This window comes from Protopterus annectens, chromosome 6.part0, assembly GCF_019279795.1.
Source record: "Protopterus annectens isolate FY-2018-M chromosome 6.part0, PAN1.0, whole genome shotgun sequence".
Taxonomy (NCBI): Eukaryota; Metazoa; Chordata; order Ceratodontiformes; family Protopteridae; genus Protopterus; species Protopterus annectens.
This window is the reverse complement of record NC_056737.1, coordinates 1,689,777,938-1,689,802,051: the sequence shown is the minus strand read 5'-3', so window position 1 is coordinate 1,689,802,051 and position 24,114 is coordinate 1,689,777,938. Positions and strand designations below refer to the sequence as shown.

General features: G+C 43.0%; 1 protein-coding gene across 3 annotated transcripts in view; it reads right to left on the bottom strand.

Annotated features, from left to right (window-relative positions):
* HAAO (3-hydroxyanthranilate 3,4-dioxygenase) overlaps window positions 1–24,114 on the bottom strand; it is an 808,952-nt gene that overhangs the window by 182,338 nt on the left and 602,500 nt on the right. For all 3 annotated transcript variants that reach the window (XM_044075085.1, XM_044075086.1, XM_044075087.1), the window contains exon 8: window positions 4,774–4,842. In XM_044075085.1, the coding sequence (XP_043931020.1) occupies window positions 4,774–4,842 (69 nt within the window). The remainder of the gene's footprint in view (window positions 1–4,773; window positions 4,843–24,114) is intronic.

The following is a 24,114-nucleotide window of genomic DNA, read 5'->3' as shown; positions in this document are numbered from 1 at the left end:
ATATGTCTTCTCTGGAGTACATATAGATTAGTATTCAGGAAAAAAGGTATCTGGTGAATTCTGTAGTAATGGGAAAATAACATATATGTCAAATGTTTATATGATCTTAGAAAAAATATGAAAAGGAAACTGTGCAATCTGTGTTTTCTTTCTTATGAGGTTCAAGATTAAAACCAGTGAAAAGAGGTGTGTTGTATATGAATTAAGATGAAGGGTGGCTTAGTTATTAATTATTTTGCTTCTTTAAACTTGTGTAGAGTATTAAAGATGGTAAATGAAGGGAATGAGAAATTAATAATAAGAATGTTTAAATATAAGTGCAAAATGTTCTGGCAGATGATGAGAATTAAGAAAAAGATAAAAAAAAATATGTACATAAAGAAATTATATTTTTAAAGACTCAAACCACACCTACTGGTAGTTAAAAGTACACACTCAATAGAGCTGTTCTGGATGAAATGAGTTATTTCACTATGTCTTATTTAAAAATACAGTACAGTAGAGAGTTGATTATCTGAACTAATTGGGGCCTAGGGTAGTTCGAATAATCATGCTGTTTGGATAATTAAACATATAACTGAACTGGATAAAAAACTTCTAAAATCTTGCTTTTCTGTATGCAGGAAATACACTTTTCAACCATTCAGTGATTCCGGTGGAAAATAAAAAAAAAAAACTTTTCACACGAGTGGGCTACAAGGTAAAAAAACACACACATAAGCAAATATGTATTATGTTTACATATTCAGACTTAAATGATTTTTCCTACCCAAAAACTTTGGAAGGCTGTGTTCGGATAATTGACATGTTGGATAATCAATGTTTGGATAATCGACTCTCTACTGTAATACCAAACTTTGGTATCTTTAAAATTAACTTATGTTTAGGTAGGTCTATATTAACCTCCCAATGGGGGCACCCAGAAACATGAAACACACTAGGAAACATGTTCCAGTACATTTTCACAGTGTGATATATGTTTCTGATTTAGGGTGCATTGTAGTGCAACAGCAGAAAGCAAGTGAAGGGTAAGGAATGCTACAGTGCTCTACCATGTACTGCTGCATGTAAATGGTATAGTGCAGGGAACATGGCTAATGGAAATTAGCCATGAGGACTTCCACAAAGTCTTACACCAATTTTGAAACAGAGTAATACAGTGTTTGAGAACCAAGCCCTACTCTGTCATTTTGGAACAAAGTGATGGGAAAGTGCCCCATGTTTGTATGATGGACACCTACTGTAGGGTGCCAGCACAGCAGTAGTTAAGAACAGCGAGGCTGTGACTGTGTGCATTTGTGTTTGTGTGCCACTGTGTGTAAATGTGTAAGCATGCCATGCAGGTGTACATGCATATGAGTGGGTGCGTTTGTGTGTGTATTAATGAGTATGTCCATGTGTGCATCTGTCTGTCTGTCTTTTTCTAAGTCTGTGGGTGGGTGCATGTGTGTGTATGTGTGTGTCTACATGTATAACTCTATATGCATATCTCTGTCAAAATGTGTGTGTGTTTGCCTAGGTGCCTGTGTAAAAGCACTGCATGTCTTATTAATAGGAACACTAGTTGTTCTGAATGAGCTGTGTTCATTTCAGAGACATACAAATTAGCTGCTAATGAGCTTTAGATTCATGTGACACTAACAATTCTGAATTGCTTGTTACCACTGCAGCACTGCTAGACTAATCAGTATAGCACTAGAAAAGTATAGACATAATGTCTCTGAATAACACTATTGACTGTAAAATGTGTATTTGCTGTAAGCATATTGAACATAGTGATTCACTGGTTAAGATCTCTGTCTTACAGTTCACAAGGCATGGGTTCAACCCTGACCTATCACTTCTATCTGCAGAGTTAGTATGTTCATACTAGATTTATTGAAGTGCTTGGTATTTCACCAATTTTTCAAAAGAACTCAGTCTGTATTAATACTCTACATTGCCCACGTATACTGCATATGCCCATTTTGCCTGGGTCACAGCTGATATGGTTAAAGTTGGAGAAGTTTACTTTCTGGTAGATTAAAATACAATCCATTGTAGTGAGCACTTACATTAATCTACTTGTTAAAAATTATGTTGTTTTAGCTGTGTAATTCAGTCCACATCACAAAAGTATGCTTTCAGATTTGAACCTGGTTTATGTCTTTATATTGCTTTCTTGAAGTATTTGCATGCCATTTGTAACAAGCTGGGAAATTAAGAAAGTCTAGGTGAGTTGTTTTTTGAAGATAGTTGAGTGGTTGAGCTTGTCACCAAAGTAACAGCAGCAAACTGTAACTTTTCTGTATTTTTATTTATTCTTCCTTTTCAGGTGGTGCAGTTTTAGTAAAGTTATTATGAGAAGCATTTTAACTGTATTTAAGTAATGACTGGAAGTTGCTTAACATAACTTGTTTTTCAATCTGATAAAAGTCTATTAGTAAAGATTTATATAACACATAGCTTGATATCTCTGTAATCTGCTGGAGCATGTCTTATTTCAACTAATGAGTGAATTATATGAGCACCTTTTTTGTTCTCGATTTCTAAAATGTTTAGCAACATCAGTGTAGATCTGTTATGGAGTTAACTGTGATACAGTTAAGTCATCCATTCAATTTCTGTTAACATCTTTATCCTCTTCACGTTCAAGGAGTAATCAAATCCTGTTCCTGCACAGATTGGGAATAAGATCGATATCTAATCTTACACAGGATGGCATTCTATTGCAACACACATACACACACACACACACACACACACACACACACACACACACACACACACACACACACACACACACACACACACACCACACACACGAGTGCAAACACCTACACTCACACACATGTATGTACACACATGTGCACCCCCCCACACACACACGCGCACACACACACACACACACACACACACACACACACACACACACACACACACACACACTGGCTCACATAACAATGGCAAAGGCATACTGGAACATAAAGTAGTAAAACTAGAAACTTTTATAAGAAGCTGGTTAATGACTTAGGATCTGATTCCGAGGATGTCCCATGGAAATATTTTAAAGCATCTTCCATTAAAGCATGTTTATAGGGAGTATTTTTTTTTTTTTTTTTTTTTGCTGCCACAATCCACTAATCCCCAGTTCTCTTTCCAGTCATCTAAATGGCCCATTTGTTCTCCTGCAGACAACAGAGGTTGGGGTCATGTTAACTAGGGAGGGGATTTACTCCTGCTGGTAACATTTTTGCCCTAACACCTGTTATTGTTCAAAGGTTGCTTAGGCACTGCTTGCCAGAGAGGTGAATATCCACACCTCTGTAGTGACATGCCTGTCTTAAGGCCCACAATTTTAGGACATGCTGTCAGTGGTCAGTCTGACCATCCCCCTTCTCTTCCCAAATATTTTGACACAAACATGAACAACAGGCCTGTTAGGGAAAGGCCACACAAATCTCTTGGTAGACTTGGAAGACCGTGTAGCGGACTCAACAGACTTGAAATCTAACAACACCAAGGGACTCCAGTAAAATATATCTATACAAATACTTCTCTAACAGATCTGTAATAGAACATATTAGTCCACATTGATGTTTGCTGCATGCTAATCAGAAATTTGCTCAGCTGTCCACCTTCACTTTGTCATAGGAAACACACACACACACACACACACACACACACACACACACACACACACACACACACACACACACACATTGTGTAAAAGCAACATTTAGTATTCTAAAAAATTATTTGTGAGAAGTATTGAGCATATGTGTATTAAAATAAAAAAAATAATAATCAAAATGTGAGTGATTTTGCAATCAAAACTATTCAAAGGTCAGTAAGGATCACATAATCCAGCTTGTCTAGATTTTTCTTGTAGTTTTTACTGAAAATGATTTATGGGGAGTAATTTGAAAAAATACTCTATATTAACAGACTGAAAGGTAAAGAAAAACTCTAGCTAAAAGATAACATAATGCATTTTATCCTGTGAGTGTAAAGTCAAATGAGTAATATAAATTTCTGAGACTATATATTTCCTCTTACCTATGTTTGCATGACTGGTTTCTATTAGGAGCAGATCACCATGGATCTTACCAGAATACATGGGCACTTATTACTGCTCAGCAGTGTAAAACATTCTGTGAGTGAACCCTTATGTGCCTGCTGACAGTCCAGGTGAAAAATTACATTCTTTGTATTGCAGTGAACCAAGAAATTGAAATCTGCAGTCATACCAATTTGAAATGTGAAAGTCGAATTAAAAAATATACACTCCAAGCAGAGTAGATGTTATGTACATTGTCATCCTTAAATATTGTACATTAAAATGAATATGATGAACTTTTTGTATATAAAAAAATGACACGTACATTCTTGCCTGCCACAGTTTGTTCCAGCTTCAGATGAAGGAAGGGCTCCTGCTTTTTGATATTAGATTGAGCCAGAAGCTTTGTTTTAATTTGTTGCTTAACCCATCAAAATGTATATTACAGCCAACTATGTTTGCGATCAGCAAAGCTTCATATATTTTTAATATTTAAATAATAAAGATGTAAGGGAGAACATAAAATCATTTTCTAAGGACAGAAAAATTCTGACTCTAATCATTGTGAATACTATATAAGAAGCATACTGAAGCATAAACAATGTGGGTAGGCAAACACATTTTAGCAAAATTGTTTATAGCCTATATATGTGCAGACAAAACTGAATCTCTGAACTGCTATGAAGCTATTTAGTAGCCTCTGCTCAGGGTGGTAAATTCTAAGGATTACATACCAATTGCCATATCCAGATGTCAGCGTTCTCTTGTGTATGGCTATTCTGTCCAGCTCCATAAATCACCATCTTTGTACAAAAAAGATAGCAGTAGTTATTTTTTTATGAACAGATTTATGCTATAATAACTAAAACTACAATGACTTAAAAATATTCTGCAGCTGAATTACACAAGCTGATGGTTTTCACTCAAATAATTAGTTTCTACCTGAACACATTTTAAGCTAAAATCTTCAAGATGATTTCCCCTATTTTCTGAAGATGTTTAGCAGTGGCATACAGTAGAAAAGACTGCATGCATGGTTTTAATTATTAAATTACATTAAAGTACAAAAGGGTGCATTTCTGAAAACTATCACAAAGACAAGAGATATAACATGCTTGGAGGAGGGAGTACAAATGATGAGATCATTTGAAAAGAATATTCAAATGAATCAAGGCTTAAAATCACTGCAAAAATAAGTGCATAATTTAAAACTTTAATATAGAATAATATTCAAAATTATTGGAAATATTATTAATCATACCCCTCAGCCAAGAACAGCAAACTGAAAGTCATTACATAAAAGTACTTTAATGTAAAAGAAGGAGAAATAAAACAAGAGCAAAGACAAGAAACTATGAAAGTATTCAATGCTTAAACAAAGAAATGCGACATATTCACAGAACAGCTTTAGGTGGTATGTCAGGAATGTTAAACCTTGTCCTGTTCTACCTTAAATAAAAATGCTATTTCTCAGTTACTCCCATGATACAAATCCAAACAGTGATAATCCTTTTGCAGTCAGAGAGCAACTCTAATATCTGCTAAGTGGCTCCACAGGATCATAGGATCATAGAACATTACTAGACTAATGTCCCTGAGGCCCTTACAAGCATAGCCAAGAGTTTATCCCCAAAAAGAAACCTCAGTAAGCACCTGTCAGCCCTGTCAGTGAGGGACACAGGTGGAACCCCTGAGACAAATTTGTGGTTTCCCATCCACTCATAAAGGTTGTGCTTGAAGAGGGTCAGCGAGGTGCTTTGTTTAAAGTGTATGAGAAGTCTATTCCAGAGACGGGGCAGCCTCTGGGAGACACACCTGTCTCTCCAGCAGGTTTTGTTGATGTCACATATTAGATTCAGGCCTTTTGAGTGGATAGTGTGTGAGGAGTTAGACTTACGGTTATGGCGCTTCTCTAGTAGGCTGGGGTCTGAGATTGCCTTGTAGGGGAGACACAGATCACCCCCTAGCAATTTGTAAAATACCGAGTAGATTGATAGTGATTTGAGCCTGTCTGCATAGGACAGGTGTTGAAGGCCATGGATTCTCATTGTGAGTTATTTCAAAGGCCTTTCCATTTGATGCTGATGTTTGGAGAGGTATATCCCAAATGGGGCGTTATACTCAATTATTCGTCTAATGAGGGAGGAGTATAGAGAGGTAATAACCTCTTTTTTTCTGCATGCAATCCATTGACTTATAAGATGAACCAAGTAAAAGGCTTTTCTGACCACTGCCACTACTTGATGGTTGAATGTGAGGTTATCAACCTGAGTACCCAGGTCTCTCACCACAGGTTGTGTGCTTCGAGGGTTGATGTTGATGTGGTAATCAGTAAGGGTAGTGTTTTTGTCGAATGGTATGATGATACATTTTTTTGCATTTACTTGAGGGCATGACTTTGGCACCAGTCATTTGTTGCTGTGATACTTTCTTGCAGTATGTTAACATCAGTTTGGGAGTCAATCATCCACAAACTTCATCAGCTACATTAATTTTAATATTATGTTATATCTTTTGTCTTTGCCTGGATCTCTGAGAAATAGATGCAAAATGGTAGAGGCACCAGAACAGATCCCTGGGGAACTCCACTAGTGACAGGTCAGCTATCAGAGGTGAAGGCACCTATTTTGACTTTGAGGGTTCTGTCGGTGATTCAGTCAGACATCCATCTGATGATATAGGGATTTATGCCAAGTTGTGTTAGCTTTTCAATGATGCCTGAGTGGGAGATTGTGTCAAAGGTCTTGGCCAAGTCAAGGTAAGCTGTATGCACTGACTTTCCCTCATCCAGGGCCTTGGTGATAGTCTCAAAGAAGTCAATGAGATTCAACAGGCAAAATTTGCTCTTGATGAATCCAAACTAGGTAGAGTCCAAGTGCTTGGAGACTGCCAATATCCTTGTTTATGAGATCCATAATAATATGCTCCATGGCTGTACAGATCAGACTTGTCAAGCTAATGGGGTGATAGTTTCCAGGGTCAGTAGTGGTACCATCTTTGTGCAAGGGGATGACAATGGCAGTTCTCCACTCTGCTAGAATGAAGCCTGTACTTAGGCTGTGGTTGAATAGATTGTTCAATGGTGAAGCCAGTTCATGCTGGAGATGGTGCAGAATACATCCTGGGATACTATCAAGTCCCATGGAAGATGTGATCTTTGTCTTGAATAGGGCCTGCAACACTTGCTCTATAGAGATGTGAGGTGCAGGACAAGTATTGGGGATGTTGAAAGGGCCTTTGGAGGGACAGGGGGTTGAAGTTTGCTCTGAACCTATCTGCTAGCAGGTTGACTAAGTCAACAAGATCAGTGTAAGTGATACTGTTAAGTACAAATTCAGAAAACATCTGGGCTTTGCCATGGAGCTTCTTGAAGTAACCGAGGAAGACTTAATGGTTTCCCTTTGTTTTGGAGGCTAGTTTCAATTCATAATTGGCCTTGGAGGTTTTCACTACTGAGCGAATTTGGTGGTAGACGCTAAGGAGGGAGTTTTTCCAATTTGAAATTTGTTCCTTTTTGCTCTTGGACAACAGTTACTTCCTTTTGTTGTAAAGCGTGTTGATAGTGGATGTCCACCAAACAGGTTTGTGTTTCCTTGAGGAGCAGGTTTTAGTTCTATTGGATATGGCTGAGTCCATGGGAGTTGTACAGGTGCTTGCATACTGCATTGGTGTACTGTTCAGCATAGTTGTCTGCATCCTTTAAGGGGGGCGGTGGTGTGAGGCTACAGATACCCTCCATTAGGAGGTTGTAGTCAGCTTTTCAGAAGTTTTTAGCTTGATTATTGCTGGGAGGTGGGGGGTTTGGTGGGATAGAAACTTTGAATGAGACAGTCCAATGATCTGATCTCACTAGGAAAGATCATACTATGAGGGTGGTGCAGTGGTCGCCCATGTTGGTGAGACTCAAGTCCAGAATGTTATCTCCCCTTGTGGGGGATGAGACAAGCTGGTCGAGTGCGTTAGAACTGATGAAGTCAAGGAATCACTGAGACAGTGCTATAGTGTAAGAATAGTTCACCCAGTCTATGGTGGGGTAGTTGATGTCACCAAGAATCAGGTATTAAGGGGTACCTTGAGGAGTCGAGTAGATCCAGGTAAGAGGAGTGGGTATCCTGAGTCATGGAGGGGTTCTATAGCTAGCTATAACTTGGATGGGTGTCATGCCAACTGTCAGTTGCACCTGGAGTAGTTCCAGTGCATCATGCTTGCAAACCAGTCTGGAGGTGTGCCTGTCCTTAATGAAGACAGAGACTCCACCACCCTTAGTCTTCCCAACCTCATTTTGGGGTAAGAATGTGTGGAATGAGGTATAGCCTGGTAAGGCAAACATGCTCTCCACAGCCCTGATCCAAGTTTCCATGACTGCACAGACATCGGCATCTTCCAGTGCAAGGAAAGCCTCCAATGAGTCCAATTTTAAGTTAAGGCTCCTAGCATTAAGCAGCATGACCTTCAATTTATTTTTGACAGATATTTTATGTTGGAAGGTTTGTCTTTGGGACATTGTCTAAAAAAGGCACAAAGTGGGAGTTGAGAGCCTTAGCCAGGATTTGGAAACTCAGTGTTGACAGGTGAAGGCCATCTCTGGCAAAGCATCGAGGCCTGTCAACCATGTCATCCCAGGCAGACAGATACTGGATCCCCTTTGAATGATACCAGAAACTAAGCCAATTGTTGAAGTCAATTATTTTTTGTTGGTATTGTGGTATCATTCCTGGTGAAGGCAGGATGTTGCTTAGGGCTAGGGTCATACCTGCCTAGAACACATACTCTGAGAGTTCAAAAATGTCTCTCTTCATGTAGCCCAGGGAAGTACATCTCAAGTCATTCACACCAACATGGACAATGACAAAGTTGTACTTGTACTTGTTGTGGACAGAGTTAAGTGCATGTGTGATGTGGCAGATTCTGGCACCAGACAGACAACTGACCCTAACTTTCTCCTTGTCAAGCCTGATGAGAGGGACATTATTGTGTCTCAGCAATTGAGTTACCAATGACTAACATGTTTGGTTTATTGTTATGTCTTGTGGGCTGTGATGGTTTATTGTTTTCTTATGGGCTATGTTTGTGAGACACTGGTGTGTTGTCTGCTGTGTGTGATGTGTTTGGTGTTGTATGTGGAATGTTTGTGAGTGTGTTTTGGAGATCTCTGCTGTTTAGATAAGTTTTTATTGAGGACCTTTGCATAGGGGTGTGTGTGTGTGTGTTTGTGTGTGTGTGTGTGTGTGTGTGTGTGTGTGTGTGTGTGTGTGTGTGTGTGTGTGTGTGTGTGTGTGTGTGTGTGTGTGTGTGTGTGTGTGTGTGTGTGTGTGTGTGTGTGTGTTGTGCTTGGATATGTGATGTGAGTGGTGTGGTGTTTGTACTGGCAATCTCTTCTTTGTCAGGAGTACCGACTGTGGTGCAAGAGAGCATGGACTCCAGATTAGTGATGTACATGCATTTCTCACAGGTGGAAGAATTATATGCTAGGAGAAGAGGGTTGCCTCAGTATGCCCATGTCAACCAGGCTGGCAGGAGAAACTGATGGGAATTGTCCAACTATAGTGTTCCGAATGCTTGGGCAGACTTATGGAGGGAGGGTTTTGACAAGGGTTTGCCCACAAAAGTGTAGATCACAAGAACCTTCTTAAATGTAAAGTAACTGGCCTGAAGCAGAAGTGCTAAAACCAAAGCTAAGATGCTTAGAATAACAGATATGTTTAATCAGGCTACTAACAAGCAGTAATAAATGAAGCAGAATAAAAACACTTGAACACTTAAGAGCACACAGCAAAAATAAGGTAATAAAGTGTGAAGAACGCAATTACAGTAAAAGCAGCTGAATATAATGTAAGCGTGTTTTTAAGTGGAGAGGGAGGAAAAGGAAGATAATTCAAGATTAGGGAACTAAGGGGTTTGGCCTTCCCAAATGCTCTCTCTCCACTCAGTGCACTGAGCTGATGAGATAGGACAGGGAGGAGTGTAGAGGAAAACAAACTAAGAAACAATAAACTGAAGGCAGTCACAGGGCAGGCACAAAAGATTTCAAGGTGGAACTGACAAATGGCTCACAAACAATAATCAAAGTGTGCAGTTTATCAAACCAAACCTTAAGCACTTTTGTCCCTCAAAAACTAGATTTCACCAGAACATCCATAGTAATAAAACAGTCAATATAAGTAAATGAGTTTAGTAAGCACATGACCTAAAACAACAAATCACATTGCAGATTAAATGAATTAATTAAAACACTTAACATAGCCTCTAAAAAAATCTCAAAACATCCTAATGTCACTCCTAAATGCCATGGTGTAAATTCATAGACAAATGTGTCGTGTAAATAAAAAAATATTTAAATTAGGAAAAATAAACATTTTCAGCTTTGAAGCATACAACTTAAGAACTCTGCTGATTTAAATAATTTTGTTTAAACCAAGAACCACCCTCTATGATTTGTAGAAACTTGTTCCAGGACGCAAAACCACAAAAAAAATGGTGGTCAGGACATATAAGCTTGTGTTTATACAAAGCATTATTATCATTAAGTGTTTTTAAATTGTATACATGTTCATATATACATCTTTTCAGTGGTCTTTCAGCTTTTCCTATATAGAAATTGTGGCAGACGTCACAAAATGCAAGATATACTACTCTTGCCAAATTACAATCACATGTATATAATAATTTGAACACGTAATGGCAAGTTCTCAGCTTTAAAGCTTGGCCCATGAAAATATATTTACACTGTGGGCACAAGCCATGTTTCAGCATCCTTTTTTGTATCCTACTGGTACTATCCATTTCATTTTTGTTCACAGCCATCTCCAACTTTTCTTTAAAATTTCCTGAATGCAAACTGGATACTATCTCCAAAATGCATTGTAAACTGATTCATCATGTACTATGGCTTAACAATTATCAGCCATAACCTTTCTGGCAACATTGCTCTAGAGGCCATATTTGATAAGCATAATCTGCTTAAAATTTTTGTGTCCACCTTTACTTGGCACTGCAGGTTGAGTTCCTTTTTGTATTGGGGAAAAAAGTTAATCAGTCACTTCTTGCAGACCTCATCCTCTATATCTTGTAACATTCTGGGTGGATACCCTCTATCTGTAAGCATTTTGGTCAACTTATCAATTTCCACTAAAAATTGATCCTCTTCTGACACAATTCTAGAAATACGCACATTTACCCTTTCACAAGACTTTTTTTTTCTGTGAAAAGGGATGGTTACTGGTGTAATGTAAATGCACTAGAATAGGTCAATTTCCTGTATAGTACAGAGCTAAAGCTTTGTTTAGCCACATCTTTAATTAAAGTAATGTCTAAATAATTATTCAACTCATAGGAATGGAAAAAATGTGAATTTTAAAAAATCCGAAGAGGCATTGAGGAAGGCTATAAAACTCTCCAGTTCTAGTAAGATGACTTCCACACAATAAAAATGTCATCCAAAAAGCAAAAGTATGTCACTATATGATGCATAAAATCTGATTGAGAAACAATATTTTGCTTCCAGTGCCAAAGGATAATGTTGACATATAAGGGAGCACACACTGCACCCATTGCTATGCAGATGTTTGCTTAAAATATTCTCCTTCTTAGTACAAAAAAGAACTTTCTTTGAAAACTCTAAGAAAAAACAATGAAAGCAAAATAAATAAATAAATAAGACAGAAACAGAAGACCAGATTCAGAAAGCTTTGACACTTTACGTTACGCAAATTTTTGCAATGAATAGTGCCGGGCAGGCTGGGTGCAATTAAAAAAGCACAACTACACAACATGCCCAGGCTAATTAATGTGGTTGGCTGTGCTACATGCTAATGACTACATAATTAAGCATTGCATGTGCTAATTAGACAAAAATCATGGTGGAGTTATTCTGAAATATTTAAATGTCAGTCAGTGACTCTGAACTGACTTTACATTTGAATTTGGCTGTATACCCGTGTTCAGGAAGAGAGAGAGAGTTCATCATTGTAAATCTTCTTGGAATTGCTGCAGGCATTGTAAATGTGTATATGCAAGATGCTCTCATTGCCACCACTTTGACAGACAGTATATGGTGTTGGCTTCATAGGTGCAGGGTCATCCGACCAAGCTTAACATTTCATACCCTCCACAGCACCAACATTGTAGACTTGTAATCTGTTGACAGAGACACCATGTAGGAGTCATGGACATGTATCAGCCTTGTCTACAGTCTAGCAGGAGGTATGGAGTACCTATCCCAGTACATATAAAGGTATGTGTATCTTTACATATATTAGCAACAGGGACATTTCAGCAATCTGTTGTGTACACAATGGGGGTATCTCACGCATCTTCCTTGAGAATGTTCCATCAATTTCTTGATGCCATGCTTCAATCTGTAGAGTAGCATACATTGCTTGCACATACCCCAGAATAGATATCAAGCACTATGCATGAGTTCTTTGGCACAGTTCTTTCCCCTGAGGTTCTGGAGGCAATAAACCATATCTACATTAAAGTAAAGGCTCCATCTTGTAAACTGGGGAGGAGGTACATGAAATGCAGGCAGGTGGTCTGTAATGCACAGGATATTATTCAGATTTCAAGACTTCCAAATATGACACACAAGTTATATTTATCAGTGGTTTATGCAGGGTGACTTTCCACTGGGCCATTTTGTGGGTGATGCTGGATATGTCCTAGATCCCTGTGTCATGACATCTATCAGAAATCCAGACAATCAAGTCAATCTTGGGTACAATCGTGCACTATCACAACCAAAAATATTATAAAGCATGTTATGGCTGCTGAAATCACACTTTTACTGTATGGATACATCTGGTGTTGACTTGCACTATGATCCTGCCTTGAGTACAAAACTGTTGACAATAAGAAGTTATGTACTCACCATAACGTTCCATCTGAGTAGGTATCTTTATTTGTCTGCAACCTTTGGGACACGGATCTGATCTCGGATCTGAGGCGGCAACTTCTACCACAGCATAGATCCGAGCTCCTAGCTCCTCCCTTTACCCATAATCCCCTGCCAACCCTGACTGACCTCAGATCAAGTTTGCCCGATATAACCATTGTTACTGTGCCCGGAAGGGGCTTATCTAAGATAGATCCTAAACAGAATCCTATAGGTCAGGGGGAAGGAGGGGGGGATGGTTGCAGACAAATGAAGATACCTACTCAGATGGAACGTTATGGTGAGTACATAACTTCTTAATCTGAAGTAGGAACTTCATTTGTCAGCAACCTTTGGGACAGAGTCCCCAGCTACCTGAATCCTGGGTGGCCTTTATGGAAAAATACTCCGGAGCACTGCAGAGCCAAAGGACGCCCTACCTCTGGAGACAACATCCAGTTTGTAATGGCTGATAAAGGTATGAGATGAGGCCCAAGTGGCTGCGGAACAAATGTCATCTAAGGGAACCCTATATTTAAAAGCCGCCAAAGTAGCGATGGCCCTAGTAGAATGAGCTCGGACACCCTGAGGTGCAGGCCTTCCCGAACTCTGATATGCCAAGAGGATACAACTAGCTATCCACCATGACAGGGTAACTTTAGAAATTGACTTGCCTAAATTTGTTTTGGCAAAGGAGACAAACAACTGGTCAGATTGCCTATGACCAGCAGTTCGATGAATATAATAGCGTAATTGTCTGTGCACATCCAAGGAATGCAGTTTGTACTCTCCTTTGTTTTGGTAATTGGGAAAGAACACGGGAAGATTAATAGACTGATTAATATTAGCTTCTGAAGATACCTTGTGCAGAAAGGACGGATTGATCCTGAGGTAAACTCTATCCTGATGGAAGGCTAAGTACGGCGGTTTAACACAAAGAGCCTGAAGCTCAGAGACCCTTTTAGCTGAAGTAATGGCCACCAAGAAGGCCGTCTTCCAATAGAGGTATTTAAGAACAACCGTAGCCGCTGGCTCGAAAGGGGGGCTTGTCAAGGCCTGTAGAACCAAAGATAAATCCCATGGGGGTACTACCTCCCTGACCGGAGGTCTGAGAAGGAAGGTACCCTTGAGGAAAGCTTTACAAAGCTTGGAAGTAATTAGAGGGCCCGATTCATGCCCTGCATGATAATGCGAAATCGCTGCTAGTTGTACCTTGACTGTAGAGCAGCTAGCCTCTTGATGAAAAAGGGTAGTTAGAAAATCCAAAACCGACGTAAGAGGCGCCGTGAAAGGATCTAAGTGATGGTGCTCCGCCCAAATGGAGAAACGTTTCCACTTACTTCGATAGACCCTTCTGGTGGAAGGTTTATGTGCTGCTACTAGAATGGCTTTGACTGGTGAAGAGATTCCGGGAGTCCTTATCAGGAGTGGAACTGGAGCAACCAAGCAGTCAGCTTGAGGTTGACCAGGTTGGGGGTCGGAAGACCAAGAGGGTGAGTAATGAGATCCGGGAGGGGATCCAGAATCCAGGGTGGATGAATCAAATGAGACCACAGGTACGGGAACCATGTTTGACGAGGCCAGAATGGGGCAATGAGGATCATTTTGCTCCCCAGCTGACTGGCCTTCTGTAAGAGTTTTAGCATCATGGGCAATGGAGGGTAAGCGTAAAGGAGACCGGGAGGCCAAGCATGTACTAGAGAGTCTCTCGGGGACTCCCCCTGAGGGGGGATTAGAGTGAAGTAACTGTTGCATTTGGTATTTGAAGGAGAGGCAAAAAGATCGCAACAGGGTTGCCCCCATTGGGCAAATATTTGTTTTGCTACTAGAGGATTGAGAGACCATTCGTATGGGTTCAGAATCGAATGACTGAGCCTGTCTGCTAGGATGTTGGACCGTCCCGGAATGTGCGTTGCAATGAGAAAGCGGTTGGCGGATATTGCCCATTCCCACACTCTCATGGCCTCGCGACAAAGAGGATACGACCTGGTTCCCCCCTGTTTGTTGATGTACCAGACAGCTGACATGTTGTCCGTTTGTACCGCAATTGTCCCAATCGGAAGAAGGCTGTGAAGTGCCTGCAACGTCAAAAGCACTGCCCTCATCTCTAGGACATTGATATGCAAGGAGGTCTCTGTGTCGTTCCACGTGCCTTGGACCGTTCTGCCTGAATAGTGCCCCCCCACCCAAGGCGAGAGGTGTCCGTGGTCACTGTGGCGATGGGGGAAGGCATCGAGAATGGTCGTCCCGTGTGAAGACTCGGGGACTGGAGCCACCACATGAGCGACCCTCTGCAAGCTCTGCTTAGGGGAATAGGGTGGGACAGGGGGTTGCGAGACAGGGACCATTGTACCTGGAGGGTCCACTGCAGGACCCTCATATTTAGATGGGCTAGGGGCAGCAGAGGAATTGCTGCCACCATGGACCCTAGAGCCCTCAGGATCAACTCCGCCGGTGGAGCAGGAAGTTGGAGAATGGCCTGAACATGCAACCTCAGGTAATGAAGCCGATCGGGAGTCAGGAAGGCAAGCATTAGTCTGGAATCCAATCTCGCCCCTATGAAATCTATTACCTGTGTAGGAGCCAGAGAGGATTTGGCCATGTTGACAGTCAACCCTAGGCGTGGAGCAAGATTGAAGAAATAAACCCTGCCTGAACAGAGCAGATGCCTTGTTGGGGCGATGAGGAACCAGTCGTCCAGGTACGGAAAGACCTGAATTTCCTGAAGCCTCAGGTGGGCCGCTATAACCACCAAGACTTTGGTGAACACCCTGGGGGCTGAGGTGAGACTGAAGGGGAGGGCCCTGAACTGAAAGTGGCTGGTTCCCAGCCGGAAGCAGAGGAACCTCCTGGAACGTCTGTCCACAAGAATGTGGTAGTACGCATCCTTGAGGAATATCGAGCACATCCAGTCGTTCTCCCGTTACAGGGGGAGAATAGATTGTAGCGTGACCATTCTGAACTTTTCTTTGGGTACTACCAGGTTCAAGAGAGAGAGGTCGAGGATGGACCTCAAGTCCCCTGTCTTTTTTGGCACCAGAAAAAACCTGGAGTAAAACCCTGATCCGAACTGATCTGGGGGGACGGGTTGGATGGCTCTTTTTTGTAAAAGCTGCTGAATTTTCTGTAGCAGCCACCTCCCTCTGATTGGTTGGTACGTCGGGGAGGCTTCTGGTTTTGGGGGTTACAATAAAGGGAATTTGGTAGCCTCTGGATATGATGCGAAGCACCCAGCGATCTGTTGTTATGGACTCCCACATTGCTAGGTGCTTCGAATGATGCCCCCCAACTGCCTCCAGAGTGGAGCAGCCGGGCAACTCCTCAGGGGTTCTGCGTGGGCCTCTCAGAGAAGGGTTCTCTGGGCCCAAAATTTCTGGGACCCCCTCTGCCTCTTGGGCGGCGTCCTCCTTGTCCTCCTCTGCCACGAGAGGAGTGGTTGTCCGGAGCAAACTGGGACTGATGCGATTTCCAGAACCACATCTTCTTCTGACCCTTTTGGTTCTGAGAAAAGGACCTCTGGGGAGCAGAGAAGCGGACTCTGATGGCAGACAACGTCTTCCCATCTTTCTTGCTCTGGAATAAGGTGTCGCGAACGGTTTTGCCAAACAGTGCAGAACCATCAAAGGGGGCATTTGCGAATGACGCCTTAAAGGGTTCCGAGAAGTCACAATGTTGGAGCCAGGCTTGGTGCCTCATTACCAGGCCGGCTCCGCCAGCTCTAGCGGCTCCTTCCATGGCGTGAGACAAGAGCCGCATAGAGGTGTTGGAAACTGAATGTAGAGTGGACATTCGGGAGGAGTACAGCTGCTTGTCCTCTTCCTACATGGACTCTGGGGGGGAGGCAGCGTATTCTTTTATTAGATCTCGCTGCATCTGGATGACGTGTGCCACATAGTTCAGGGCCCTCATGGAGAAGGTTGCTGAACTAAAGACCCACTTCCCAAGGCGGTCCATCGCTCGAGACTCCTTGCTCGGCGGGTGGACCGTGGAGCTCTCCTGAGCCAACTCCCTCTTAGTGGCCACCGCCACCAACATGGCATCCACGGGGAGACCTCTACTCCAGTGGGTTCTTTCTGCAGGGGGACTCAGGATCCTATCTGGGCACTTGAGGACTGGCTCTACAGTGTCCGGCTCCTTCCAAGCCTTGGTGGAAATAAGGCCCACCAGGGGGTCGGGGGGAGGGGACACCCAAGAGGTAGATGGCCCTGCTTCGAACACCTCTAGGAATACGGACTCATCAGAGGAAGCCTTGGGGGCAGACCACCCTCCCCTAATCCTGAGCATTTCCATGATGTCTCCAAAGGAGACATCCTCGGGGGGTGACCTTGGGGAGCCTTCCCCTTCATCTAAGTCTGTATCTTCCATAAGGGACTCGAGGGAGTCCACGTGTCTCCTCTTACACTTAGCTTTGTGAGGGACCTCCAAGGGGGGGGGCTGTCCGAGGAAGACTCACCAGCAATGTCACGTTCCAAAGGAACACCCAGAGGCGCTGAAGCAGGCTGCCCTGAAGGCCGGGTGATGGGAGCCTGAACGAGCTGAGAGGGAGTGCAGGGGGGAGCCGAGGCCAGGACTGGAGGCCTGGATGCACTCAACAGTATACTCTCCACCACCGCGAAAGCTGAGGGGGAGCCACTCTCAATAGGATCCGACAGTCGACTCCCACTCGGATCCGAAGCGGGGACCGGATCCGGGGCCGAGACTCTCGGATCGAGGGACCCGTGTGCTCCGACTGGGATGGAGCTGAAGTCACACCCAATCCCTCAGATCCGAAGCTCAGCCCACGGCTCCGAGAGGTTGGATCCAACAAGCTCGAGGGACCAGTCGGAGCCGAAGTAACCAGTACTATCGGCTCCGACCCACCCCCGGATCCAATGCGGCTCAGCTCCGAATGCTCCGAACCCAGAAAGCGGGTCGGAGAAGGAGCGATTGGAGCAAAAAATGGGGTCGAGCTCCCCCCCGGAGGGGGGGGGGCAAGAGCACTCCCATCTGCAGCTGGGCCTGGATGAACCTCCTCATCATCCGGTCCATGTCTGCATCTGACATACTAAAAGTGGACCTCGAAAAGGCCACCGAGGCAGACCTAGCGTGTCACCTTGATGACCTTGATGGGGACCGGGTCCGCTCCTCCCCAGGTCCCGGTGAGAAACAAGGGGACCGGAGCCGAGGAGGAGGCGATCCAGAAGCTCTGGATGGAGAAGCCCATTTGGCGGGCGGGGCCGAGGAGGAGTCCTCAGCCCGCCGCTTATGTTGCTTCTCCTTCCGTTTGGCTTTCCCAGCCTCCCTCTCTTCCGGAGCTGAAGTGGGAGGTTGAGTCCCGACTGGAGGGAGGGAGACAGGGGTGGCTACCACCGAGGGCTGGATAGTGGCCACAGAAGTACCGGAGGCCGGAGCTGAATCTGGGGGCAAAATGCCCGCCAGGATCAGCTTCGACCTCCGGTCCTTAAGTGCCCTGGGGTTGAACGCTGCGCAAATCGTGCATCCTGAGGAGAGGTGTTCAACCCCAGGGCACCTAACGCACCGGGTGTGGCCATCCGCCGGTGAAAGCTTATGGCCACACTCGATGCACTTTGAAAAGATGGCTTTAGGGGCCTCCGACATAGAAAACACACTCACTAGGCCCCTACACACACCACAAACACACACTACGACCAGCGAGGGCAGGGAGGAAAATTAAACACAAAACAAGTTAAAAAATAGGATACCTAAACACTCGTACACACTCACACAAGAAAAGGGAAGAAAAAAAGTAAATTTTTTCTCACAAAACTTCTTGAAATAGCAGGAGCTCGAAATCCAGCTTGTAGCTTGAAGCGCGGCAAACTAGATCTGAGGTCAGTCAGGGTTGGCAGGGGATTATGGGTAAAGGGAGGAGCTAGGAACTCGGATCTATGCTGTGGTAGAAGTTGCCGGCTCGGATCCGAGATCAGATCCGTGTCCCAAAGGTTGCTGACAAATGAAGTTCCTACTTCAGATTGAGTGTTATGTTACATAATATGATATCTTGGATGCCATTACAGCTGGATGCCTTATTGCAGGGACCACACTTAACAGATACACAGGCAGCAGCAGCTGAGAATTTATAGGAGTCAGAGGAGGAACCAGCAGCAGGGTATGACCATGCCAGAAAGAGGTGGGCGCAGTATGCCATAGCACTAGCCAATGATGCATTGCACATAGCCTTTTAACATAACTATAGATGAGTTAAGCAACTGCATAGAGACAAATGAAAAACACTAGGCTGTGCTTATCCATGTATTGGCTGGCCATGCAGTGCATCAGTCATAGACCACTCAAGTAATGGACCATAAAAATCTGTGCAATACTCCAGTCTTATTAGACCATATATCATGTTCAGTTTGTGCTTGACATTTATATATGTGTACTATAAATATTTAAGGAAACATCAGGCATGATATGTGTACAGAGCACATATTCTGTAAAATATGATTATAGAAGTGAAAGTAAGCAACAGCCTTAATTAATACAATCCCAGTTTAACAAAGGTTGTGGCTAATTGCACAGGTGAAAGATGCATAAGAGTAAAATAGTAATGAACATTAGAATGTGAGGCCGGGCTGATGTCTACCATCAACCTTAATGGCAGGAGCATAGCTGGTCTGGTCTGTACTATGAACCAGTTTCCCACCCCCTCACCCCCCTCAAAAGAAAAAAAAAACTCTTCCATTGAATAGCAAAAAAACAAACAAACAAAAAAATGACATTCCTTCTACTGGTACACCACGCAGGTGGCCAGATGCACAACTCACACCTTCCTGCCTCAGCCATTCAAGTCCCATTTCTGTCCCTGCCACCAATGTTCCTTGAAAATATTGTATTAAAAATTATCTTCTTTTATACTGTAGCAAACTGTTTGCTATAAATGTAACAAATAGTTGCTATAGTTTATATCTCATCTGCACAGAGTGTCAGGCACTCATGTTTTAGTTTAAAAACATGTCTTATTTTTAAACTGTAAGAAACTGTTTTTAATGTTGGCAACCATACCTCTCAACTGTACTGAATTCCTTGGTAATTCCCAGTTTTGGGTTCAAATAAATAGGGTGCCACGAATTCCTGACTGGCCCTTTAAATCCCGATTTCTGCATGCAGACAAGGGTGGCAGAACCCTAGAGCAAGCATCCTCACATTTTTAAGAGGCTTCAGCAATACATTAAAAAAAAATAACACTCAGTGGTGGTGGTTTCTTCTCCTTTAAGGAGGACCATGCATGTTCACATACACACATACACACATGCTGATGCGGATGTAGTTTGTAAACTCAGTCCACACTTACTGCAGAATTTAAACTAGCTGTGCCAAGTTCAAAAGTCACTGGTTTTAGGAGAGATTAAGATGGACAGAGACAGCGCTAAAGTCTGAGTCAGAATCAGGGACGTCAATGAAAATCAGGGACAGTTGGGAGGTATGGCACCATTCATGCTGCAACTGAAAGCAAAACGGGTTAAGTTATAAAACAGTGTTATGAGCTGTGTTTGTCAGATATCACGTTTGAAGCTTGTAGGACAAACAATGGAGTAAAATTCCAAGTGGTGGCAGCTTCATGCAATGTATGTATGTATGAGAAATTGCTTCTCTCCACCTGCTGACTAAATGAGCAGAATGACAGCCTATTTTGTTTGCACATTTGTTTCCTATGTTTTGGCTAGATAGGGTCTGTTCTTAAACTATGCAATCATCTTTCCTATGCAGGATGGTGAAGCAGGGTAACAGAAGATGTCCTTATATTCACTGCTGCAGTATTCATTATATATGGGATTCCATGCCATGAAGCCCATCATCTGGCCGCTCCACCAAAGTCTACCATCACCTACATACTCCTCAAGTAGCGTAGGACATAAAGGTGATGTTCAGGTATACCATCTCCAGAACTTCTTTGCCGCCAGTCTGAATGCTGTTTTTAACCATTGATCTGTTTGTCTCTGTCCGTTGTTTGCTTTTTTTTTTGTTTTGTTTTGTTTATTGGCATTCCAATGATTTTTCCTGTTTGCTGAATGCCTCACCATTGCACAAGTACCCCATTAGGGTTTTTCTTTTCTTCTTTATTTGTGCTGTTTGGGGGTTAATGTCATCCAGAAGGGGTGAATGCCTGTGTGGGAGACAGATTCCCCATAAAGACCACCATGATAAGTGCCTTTTTTGCCTAGGGGCTTCTCATGACTATACATCTTGTTCTGTTTGTCAGGCATTTCTCCTGAAAACCCTTCATAGTAGGCCTTCTTCCCTTTCATTGTATCTTGGGAACCATTGTCTTAAGCTGCTTGATAAAGATATTATGGATGGTTCTTCCTGCCCTGGGAGTCAGCTGTCAGGGAAGAAGAAGGTAAAAAAGGTAAGACCAGAATCTTCCGCTGTCCAGCCTCAGCTGGTGGTTTCTCCCAAGGTTATTACAAACCCAGAGAGTCACCTGGTTATTGCTGGATTCCTCTGCTGCATGCAGGCTGTAGGCCGGCGAGGATCTGGTGGACAGCATGTCTGATGAGGATTTGCAGGCATCCATTTTGAGTGTTCAGGGGTAACCATGGTTATTTTTTTCCATGGGTTCTAGGGGGGCTTCTGCAGCTTCTTCTTAGGAAAAAAGTTCCTTCAATGGTTGTGGAATGCTGTCCTGAGTCAGGGCCCTCTCAGTTTTCTAGGGATGGATGTCCCCTTAAGAAAGAAACAGAAAACTAGACATATTTCTTCTGCTCCTAGGGATCCACAAAGTAAGTGGCAGGTCTTTACTCGGGGTTTATTTAATTCTTTGCTGTCATAAATGCCTCCTGAAGTGGTTTTGGTTCCTTCTCCTCCTTGATCTTCTTCTTCTTCACCTAAAAGGCCCAGGGAATTAAATTCTTCTGAGTAAGAGCTGGATTCTGATGAAGAATCCCTTATTCTACCCAGATTCCTTCTCCTTTAGACTATGGGTCTGAGGACTCTAATAGTCTTGATACTTCTTCTGAGGAGATTTTCTTTGGGGACACAATATCTAGGATAATGGAATTTTTTAAACGGGATTGTGCCCAGGTTTCCAATATCCATAAGAAGCACTATGAGTTACTGCAGATGGAATCTCATAAACTTGCAGCTATTCCTCCTGTCCTGGCAGCTTTAATAGATGTTTTTTTTTTTTTCTCATGCCTCTAAAGTGCCTGATTCTCTTCCCCCTGCTCCAAATGTCCTGCTACTGGCCCCTCTGTGGTGTCTGTAGCCCATGAAAAGCCATCTCAATTGCTTCCTTCATCCAAGTTACTTCCTTCTGACAAGGACAGCAGAATGATGGACAAGCTAGGTAAGAACGTTTATACTTCTGCTACCCTAGTTCTTAGGGCTATTAATTATCAGATGCATGTATCTAGGTATGTGTTGGATCTTCTTTCTCAGGCTTGTCAGCTTTTTTTTTTTCTGATCTTCCAGACTCTGAGAGTAAATCTTCTGCTCTTTTCTTGCTAGGGGCATCCTGTTAAGTAATTCATAATTCTATCAAATGTAGTTATGATGCAGCAGATGCCTCTTCTCAGGTTGCTGCTTTTGGTTCATTACTGAGGAGGTATGCTTGGCTTAGGCTTTAAACGTTACCTGATGATATTAAGGCTACATTGCCAGATGCTCCTCTGGATACTAAACGTTTGTTTGGGGAAGCAGCTGCTGGTTTGTTTAAGTCTCTTCAGGATAAGGGAAGGCCTTACAGGAGTTTAACCATGTCTTTGCTTCTCCTGTGCCTAATTTTTAGAGAAACTACCCTTCTAAGCCTGCTTTTGTTTGTAGGCAGTCTCAACCTCCTGCTAAAAGTAAAATGGGTGGTAAATGGGCTCCTCTTGCTAAGGCCACTCAGACTGCAGGGATTCTAAAGCCTTCCTTTCCTGACAACCCAGGTGCTGTTTGACTATCCATCTGTTCCCAGCCACATTCCTATTTCTCTTTGCCTTTCTCTTCCTATTTGGCTTTGAATCACCCGGGATTCTTGGATTCTGCCATTCATTTGTCAGGGGTACTTCATGGTGTGGAATTCCCATCCTCCTTTTATGGGCATTCCTCAGCCTCCTTGGGAACAACTTCCTTTTTTCTCAGAGGTACTTTGAGATCTCTCGTCTCAGGGTACTATTCAAGAGATGCCTGTGTCCCAAAGGGGAAGGGGTTTTATTCAAGAATGTTTTTAGTGCTCAGAAAAGAAGGTGCTTGGAAACCAGTTCTAGACCTCTCTCATCTAAACACCTTTCAGAAGGTGCCTTCCTTTCAGATGCTGTCCCTTCAGACACCGTTTTCCTCTCTTGCTACCTTAGGCCTTTCTGGTGTCTTCAGATCTCAAGGATGCTCATTTTCATATTTCAATCCATCCACTTTTCAAGAGGTTTTTGCATTTCTCTGTTTCTTCCTGGCAATTTCAGTTCTGTGCTTTATCCTTTGGCTTGTCTACTGCCACAAGGGTGTTCACCAAATGCTACACTCCTGTGACTGCTTTTTGCAGACTTCAAGGGATCCAAATATTTCCTTACATGGACGACCTGCTGATTCAGGCATCCTCTCCAGAGGACCTTTTGCAAAATGCTCATTTTGCCATTTCTCTTTTTCAAAGTTTGAGTTTCACAATAAACTTCAAAAAGTCTTCCCTGACTCCTTCACAGGATCATGTCTTTCTGGATTGTAGGGTACAGACGGTGGCCATTGCTGGCATCCCTGCCTCTTCCAAAGGCCTTAACTCTCATTTTTTAACTTTCAAACTCTTCTTCCCCTGGCCCCCATTACAGTCAGAGAGTTTCACAGAGCTCTGGGGTTCATGGCTTCCACCATTCTGATGCTTCCTCTGGTCAAACTTCACATGAGGAAGTTCCAGTGGTTTCTGAAGTCAGTGTGGTTTCAACATGCGCATCCTCTAGACTTTACAGTTCCTGTTCTCCCTTGCCTCAAGAATGAAGTTCTGTGGTGGATTAAGCAGTTGTCTCTGAATCCAGGACTCCCTTTTCATCCTCTTCTTCCCTCTCAGGATCTGTTCACAGACGCTTCAGGTGTGGGATGGGGAGCACCATTTGGCTCCCTGAAGGTTCAGGGAGTGTGGTCACCTTGCCAGCAGAAGGAGCATATCAATGTCAAAGAAATGAGACTTCTTATGCTGGTTCTTCAGGCCTTTCATCCTCTTTTCACTCCAGGGCCCCTCAAGGTATTCATGGACCCACAGTTATGGGGTATATCAATAAACAGAGGGGAA